At 63.1% G+C, this 7,019-nt stretch overlaps 2 protein-coding genes across 2 annotated transcripts; both read left to right on the top strand.

Moving 5' to 3' along the window:
• Nucleotides 1-16: 16 nt before the first annotated feature.
• On the top strand, nt 17-781 carry EMIHUDRAFT_45300 (hypothetical protein; the record flags this gene model as incomplete). The annotated part of the gene is made up of 1 exon (XM_005787928.1): nt 17-781. A coding segment is annotated over one exon (765 nt), but the record flags the coding sequence as incomplete, so codon positions are not given.
• A 4,980-nt stretch (nt 782-5,761) lies between these two features.
• EMIHUDRAFT_462486 (Hypothetical protein) lies at nt 5,762-6,569 on the top strand. The gene is made up of 3 exons (XM_005787927.1): nt 5,762-5,908; nt 5,991-6,120; nt 6,196-6,569. The coding sequence occupies exons 1-3, from the start codon at nt 5,772-5,774 to the stop codon at nt 6,379-6,381; spliced, it is 453 nt and encodes a 150-aa protein (XP_005787984.1). The 5' UTR covers nt 5,762-5,771; the 3' UTR covers nt 6,382-6,569.
• The last annotated feature ends 450 nt before the right edge of the window (nt 6,570-7,019 follow it).

Genomic DNA, 7,019 nt, shown 5'->3' with positions numbered 1-7,019 from the left:
CGCGCAGAGAGAGGCCTCTCACCACACCGCGCAGAGAGAGACCTCTCACCACACCGCGCAGAGAGAGGCCTCTCACCACACCGCGCAGAGAGAGACCTCTCACCACACCGCGCAGAGAGAGGCCTCTCACCACACCGCGCAGAGAGAGACCTCTCACCACACCGCGCAGAGAGAGGCCTCTCACCACACCGCGCAGAGAGAGACCTCTCACCACACCGCGCAGAGAGAGGCCTCTCACCACACCGCGCAGAGAGAGGCCTCTCACCACACCGCGCAGAGAGAGACCTCTCACCACACCGCGCAGAGAGAGACCTCTCACCACACCGCGCAGAGAGAGGCCTCTCACCACACCGCGCAGAGAGAGGCCTCTCACCACACCGCGCAGAGAGAGGCCTCTCACCACACCGCGCAGAGAGAGACCTCTCACCACACCGCGCAGAGAGAGGCCTCTCACCACACCGCGCAGAGAGAGACCTCTCACCACACCGCGCAGAGAGAGGCCTCTCACCACACCGCGCAGAGAGAGACCTCTCACCACACCGCGCAGAGAGAGGCCTCTCACCACACCGCGCAGAGAGAGGCCTCTCACCACACCGCGCAGAGAGAGACCTCTCACCACACCGCGCAGAGAGAGACCTCTCACCACACCGCGCAGAGAGAGGCCTCTCACCACACCGCGCAGAGAGAGGCCTCTCACCACACCGCGCAGAGAGAGACCTCTCACCACACCGCGCAGAGAGAGGCCTCTCACCACACCGCGCAGAGAGAGACCTCTCACCACACCGCGCAGAGAGAGACCTCTCACCACACCGCGCAGAGAGAGACCTCTCACCACACCGCGCAGAGAGACCTCTCACCACACCGCGCAGAGAGGCGCCGCGCAGGCCATCCGCCCAGCGGGCGCTCACACCCCGATGCGCGCCCGCTATACACCTCTGTGCGCAGGCGACCTGATGACGCGCGCCGTCTGCGCGAGCCCCTCCATCTTCACGCTCGCCGCAAAGACGTCGGAGCGCGACGGGCTGCTCGTCGCCGCCGGCGGCGCCTCGGGCCGCCTCGACGTCTTTTGCGACCTCTCGCACCGCGCGTACTCGCTCTCGGTCTAGGCACTAGGGCTCTTCCGCTTATAATGGCATACAGCTCACAGCCTCGCAGGAGCCACCGGTGCGGCGTGCGGTCCGCACTTCGCGATGCTCGAGAGATGGAGATCAGATCCCTGATGTCTGCTTTGGCGCGAATAAATAAATAAATAAAACGGGCAAACTCTGAGACGAGATGGGATTTAGGGACATGTGTCCCCGCCCTGCACGATCTTGGTGTGAGGGATCTTCAATCCGTGCGGTCCGCTCACCCCTCGTCACAACCCGACACGGAAGAGCGGCAAGAGTTGGGGCTGCGGCTACGGCTGCGGCTATGAGAGGGGCCGGGGTCGCGGCGGGAGAGCCGCTGCGCCGCGTGGACGCGCCTACACCGCTCTTGCTCCGCTCGCTCGCCACCTCTCGCAAAGGTCCAAAGCCATAGCCACCACCTCCTCCGGCAAGTCCTTTCGCCGTATCTCGCCGTCCCTCCACGCCTGGAAGAGCTCGTCGTCATAGCCGTATTGCATCACAGCCTGCTGAACTGCGTCGTGTACTGTGGTACGCGAAACTCTCAGACGACGCTGGGTTTTGGTTCTTGCAGGCACATGTACGACGAGAGAGAGAGAGAGGGGGGCCTAAAGAACACGACAAACCCCTCTGACCAAAACCCAGTGAGATGATGGAGAGGGGGGACGACACCGCTCGATCTACATGTACCCTCTCAGCTGGGGTCCCTCAGCGGCGTGCACCTCGATCCTTACCGTGTTTGTTATGACCCCCCCCCGTCCCCCCGATGAGCACACCAGCAAGGGAGGGCGAGACGATCGAGGGGTCCCGCACCATGCGGAATCGACCCTATCCAGTGCTCAAGTGCTCAAGACCAAAAATTAGGTGAAGAAAGTGAGAAACGCCGGGCAGCGTGGCGCACAACTGAAACCTCCCATACGTGTTTGTGCTCCTCCTTTGCTGTCCCATCTCCTCATCTCTTTCCCGCCTGGGCGGGGCAGCGGGCGGGCGCGCGGTGCGGTGAGGCGTGTGCGTGTGTGCGACTGCGACAGGGGACCGCTCGCAAGGGACCATTGGGTTTGTATTATTTACAACGAAGGATTGGACGGACGGAAAAACACCCCCCCTTCTATACCTGACCCTGGGCATGCCTCTCTGGGGGTGGGCTGGGTCGGCCACCTCCGGGGCTGCAACTCGCACGGTGGGACCACTTCCGGGCGAGCATCCGAGGCCTGCGGTTGTCCCTTCGCTGGGCGCGACCGCCATGGAGATCCGCTGCACACAGATCAGTGGTTTTGTCGACTTTTGCTCGCTCTCTGTGCAATCGCAACGCCAGAGGCCGTGCTTGGAGAATGGGTCGCGATGCTGCTGCGCCAGTGGATTGAGCCGCGGCGGCGAGAAAGGAAAAGAGACGGGGTGCGAGAGGAAAAGTATATTCAGCCTAACTCCCGCCACACACTCCGTCAGAGCCCACTCCCCTCTTGCACAACAGGAATGTTGGATAATTAACCAGTTGCACGAGTTTTTGGGGGGGTAAAACGTTTACAAGCTGGTATGGTGCAGTTTTTGACCTTTTGAGCCCCCCCCCCCCCTGAGCTCCCCCGCCTAAAGGGCCCCCCCCCCCCCCCCACCCCTCCCCGCCCCGCCCCCGCCTCTCCTCTTCTCCCCCTCCTCCCAGCTCCACTCATCCCTCTCTCGCCATCTCCTGCAGGTGCAGGGGAAATACGAAACGAAAATTGATGGGCTTGCCCATCCCGGAGTGGTTCGACCCCACATAAATCCGAGACGGTGACGGGATGCTGTCGTGTGATGGTCTCAGGCCCAGTGAGGTAGTGCATCTGACTATCCCGGATCCTGCTGAACAAGCTCCTCTTGTAGCTCGATCGGTCACACCGCCATCGCCGTCGGGGAGAGGGGGGACGACACTGCTTCGGCAGCGTGCACCTCGATCCTGTACCGTGTTTGTGATGACCCCCCCCAATGAACATACCAGTGAGGGTGGGCGAGACGATCGAGGGGTCCCGTACCATGCGGAATCGACCCTATCCAGTGCTCAAGTGCTCACATGGGCTTGCCCATCCCGGAGTGGTTCGACCCCACGCAAGCCCGGAGGGGTGATGGGATGCTGTCTCGGCGGTCTCAGGCCCAGTGAGGTAGTGCGCCAGACTATCCCAGATCCTGCTGAACAAGCTCCTCTTGTAGCTCGATCGGTCACACCGCCATCGCCGTTGGGGAGAGAGGGGACGACACTGCTTCAGCAGCGTGCACCTCGATCCTGCTCCGTGTTTGTTATGACCCCCCCCATTGAGCACACCAGCGAGGGAGGGCGAGACGATCGAGGGGTCCCGTACCATGCGGAATCGACCCTATCAAGTGCTCAAATGCTCAAGTGTACTAGTAGTATAATAGTAGAGGATTATAAAAATCGGGCGGTTGCGAGCTAGTACACTCGGCCGCTTGGTTTTGCTATGCCGGGCTAGAAGGGATGGTAGTTGTGGCACCATTTCAGAGGTTGGTTGGTAGTTGTAGCTGACCACAGGTTGGCGTTGCCACGCATCGATGCAGCCGGAGCAGCCGTTAATCGCGCCGACGTTGATGGGGAGAGGCGGAGACACGGCGCTGGGAATGGAGCAGCGGTCGCCGGAGCAGCGGCCGCCGTCTGCTGCCTCGCCGAGAGCAGCCTCTCTCTCTCTCAAGTGTAAGACTGACTGCCTCATCAGTAATCGCCGAAAAATCGACTTCGTGCCGACTCGCCGAATCGCCGAACATCGGGGGGGGGGGTATCGGCGCGCGCGCCTGCTCTTGCGCGCAGCTGCTCTCTCCCGCGCGCCCTGCCCTCGCGCGCGCCTGAGCTCTCGCGCGCGCCTGCTCGCGCCTGCTCGCGCGTGCGGGGTGTGCCTGGTGCTGTCCGGGCCCGTTCTGCGTTCTGCGCGCCCTGCTCAGATGTCTAGGGCGCATTGCCGCAGGCAGCCAAGATGGAGACGAATCAAAGCGGCGTCAAGAAGACGCTTCTCGTCGCCACCGCCGCTTTTGGTGCGCACAACCGGATCGCGCTTGACCATCCTTTCGGCCCTGTTCCCACCGCCCCTTGCACAACTAGTAATGCCGTCGTTGCAGGCGGGGGAATCATCGCCACGCTGGCCACGCAGGCGCTGGGGGCCCCGGCGCCAGCGCTCAAGCAGGCGTTCGTCGCACCTTGTAGCCTTGCCGCGCAGTCGCCTGCTCTCCGCCTCACAAGGGCCCTGGATCCCTGCTCTGGCGTTCCCCGAGAGCAGCCCGCATCAGAAGCTGGCTGTGCATGATCGGCGTGCGCGAGCCTTGTCGCCACTCAGACACGCCCCCCCCCCCCCCCTCCCTCCTGAGAGTGCGGTGGTGCCACCCTCTCGCCACTCCCATCTCTCGCACTCGCACACCCCATCAACCCGCCCATTGCTGTGTTGGCGCGAATCTCACTCACTGCTCATTACACACACACCTCAGCTCACTCATCAACCCTAATTGTAGGTCGGGCTTCCGGATGAAAAGGATGACGTCGCGCTGTGCAACAACGCGTGCCTTTACTCTGGCGCATCCTTTTCATCCGCGTGCCTTGACACATACATGAAATGCTCTGAGGACTGTTACAAGGACGTCTATGGATAGACAAGGACTAAAGGCACGGCACGACAACATATCGCTTATCGGAATTTGGTCACGGCTTACAACTGAATGTCCTTGCAGTGGTTGCGGGCTACCGGATCGAGCCCGACTTGGCTGATGCCGCCATCAGCCGTTTTCTTTTGGGGGGCGGCGAAGGGGAGAGGGAGAGTGGGAAGGGGGTGTGATACGAGAGAGCGTTTGAAACTCTCGGGGTATCGTGCCAGAGCACAGATGTGAAAGAAAAATCTCTCTCTCTCAGATGTGAGCGCTGTCAGAGCGGTGTTTCAATGGTTGGGTAGTAGGGCTAGAGGGTCGCTCTACACTTAGCCTCTGCAGCGAGCGAGCGCTCAACTTAGCCCCTGCACGGAGCCGGGCTCAGACTTAGACGCTGTATGGTCGGGGGCCATGAACTTAGACGACACAAGGCCAAAAATCGAGAAGAATTCACGCAGCGACTCTGCGAACAGACTCTTGCGAGCACTGCTCGCAAAAAATACACGTCGAACCACCAGCCCGACGCTCACTACAAGTGACCACGCTGGTGACAAAAAACCTTTTCGATGCACATGCTGCGACGGCTGTCGCGGCTGACTTTCCCCGTCCGTCGGAGACTCTCCACGCACGCGAACGCGGCTCCCGAGACGTGGGCCACGATCGCGGAGGTCTCGCCGCTCTCGCCGTCCACTTCTGCCCTGGAGCTCGAGCTCGAGTCGTCACTCACCTTTGAACCGGGCCAGTGGGTGGACTTGTACATCCCTGCTATCGACCAGGCGCCACGCGCGATGGCCATACTCATGGCCCGCCCCACCCGCTCATCGCGCGCGCACGGCTCAGGTCGGCGGCTACTCCATCACCTCGCTCCCGGCGGAGCTGCCGCGGCTGAGCCTTGCGGTCAAGGCGTCGGCGCACCCGCCGGCGGCCTGGTGCACTCGCGACGCGAGGGCGGGGGACCGCGTCGCGCTGCGGGTCGGCGGCAGCTTTGTACTGCGAGACACGCCCGCAGCTCTCTACGTGGCTGGCGGCGTCGGGATCAACCCCCTTTACAGCATGCTGCGAGCCCACTGCGACCGGGCTCCGCCGCGCCGCGCCGCACTGCTGTACACGGCGCAGCGGCACGACGAGCTTCTCTTCACAGCGCAGCTCTCGCGCCTGGCGCAGCGCCTTCCGGGCCATACACGCTTCAGGAAAAAGCAAGCCGCGCCTCGCGAGGTCTCGACCCGCTCTCGCTTTGAGCTCGGCTGCGCCCGGCCCCTCGCCTCCCCGCAGGCTCGGCGCGACGCGCGAGCCGTCCTCCGCCGCCGCTCCTCCCCTCCCCGGAGCCGGCCGCCTAGACGGGCGCATCGGTGATGCGGCGCTCGAGGAGGCGCTGCGCTGGCTGGGGTGCGAGCCAAACGAGGCTCGCGCCGCGGGGTGGGCGGGCGGGTCCGCAGCCGCCGACGTGCCCACCGCCGCCGCCCGCCGCCCTCCACAGGTGCGCGAGGGCAGCGCGGTCCCGTGGATGGCTGAGAGCGTGGCGCGCGAGCCGGGCACCGCGAGCGAGGCGTGCGCGGAGGGCGTGTGCGCGTATGTCTGCGGACCGCCGCGCATGACCGATGAGATCTGCGCCACGCTGCGGCGGATGGGCGTCGGGCAAGTGCACGCCGAACGATGGTGGTGAGCGCTGGTGGCACACGCACCGCAATGCGTCGTCCAGGCTGCCGGGAAAGCCGGGTCTGACTAAATTTGTTCAGCGCCAGTGCGCGCAGTCCCGTGCCCAGTGTTGTGCGGTCGCACCCCCGGCGCGCTCGGAACCGAACCCTGGGTTCTGACTTTTTGCTGGAGGGTACAAGGTATGGTAGCGTCCGCCAGCCCAGATCAACCGACCATACCCCCCCGCCTCGCGCCTGCTCGCTCGCTGCTGGCAGACCTGCTTGGGGGTACATGGGTGGGCTCGTCTTGGGCGGTCACAGGACCATGCCCCCCCCCCCACACACACACACACTTTTTCCGCACAGTTACCAAGAGAGAGGCGCTGGGGCCAGAACCCAGCGCAGAACCCTGCAACGCTGGCATATACAGACACAACAAGACTAACCCTGACCCTAACCCTAACCCTAACCCTAACCCTAACCCTCTAACCCCGAATAACCCTAACCCTAGCCACCCACCCCGACCCCCCAAAACTCCACACCGCAAATTTGAAAGATCTTGATGAAAATCAGGCCCGACTGCAAATTTCTTCAAAATTTTCGCAGGCGCTCCGCGCCTGCAGATTTTGAAATAAATTCGATAAAATTGGGGCCTGGGCCAACGCTT

The sequence above is a fragment of the Emiliania huxleyi genome (genome assembly GCF_000372725.1).
Source record: "Emiliania huxleyi CCMP1516 chromosome Unknown EMIHUscaffold_14, whole genome shotgun sequence".
Lineage (NCBI taxonomy): Eukaryota > Haptophyta > Isochrysidales > Noelaerhabdaceae > Emiliania > Emiliania huxleyi.
The sequence above is the reverse complement of the archived record's forward strand: the minus strand, read 5'-3'. Positions and strand labels throughout refer to the sequence as shown.

Excerpts from the sequence above, each read along its gene's own strand:
- EMIHUDRAFT_462486 (XM_005787927.1), top strand. The coding sequence starts at position 5,772 with ATGCTGCGAGCCCACTGCGACCGGGCTCCGCCGCGCCGCGCCGCACTG. Across the intron at positions 5,909-5,990 it reads CCGGGCCATACACGCTTCAG|GCTCGGCGCGACGCGCGAGC; the intron begins GAAAAAGCAAGC and ends GCCTCCCCGCAG. Across the intron at positions 6,121-6,195 it reads TGGGGTGCGAGCCAAACGAG|GTGCGCGAGGGCAGCGCGGT; the intron begins GCTCGCGCCGCG and ends CGCCCTCCACAG.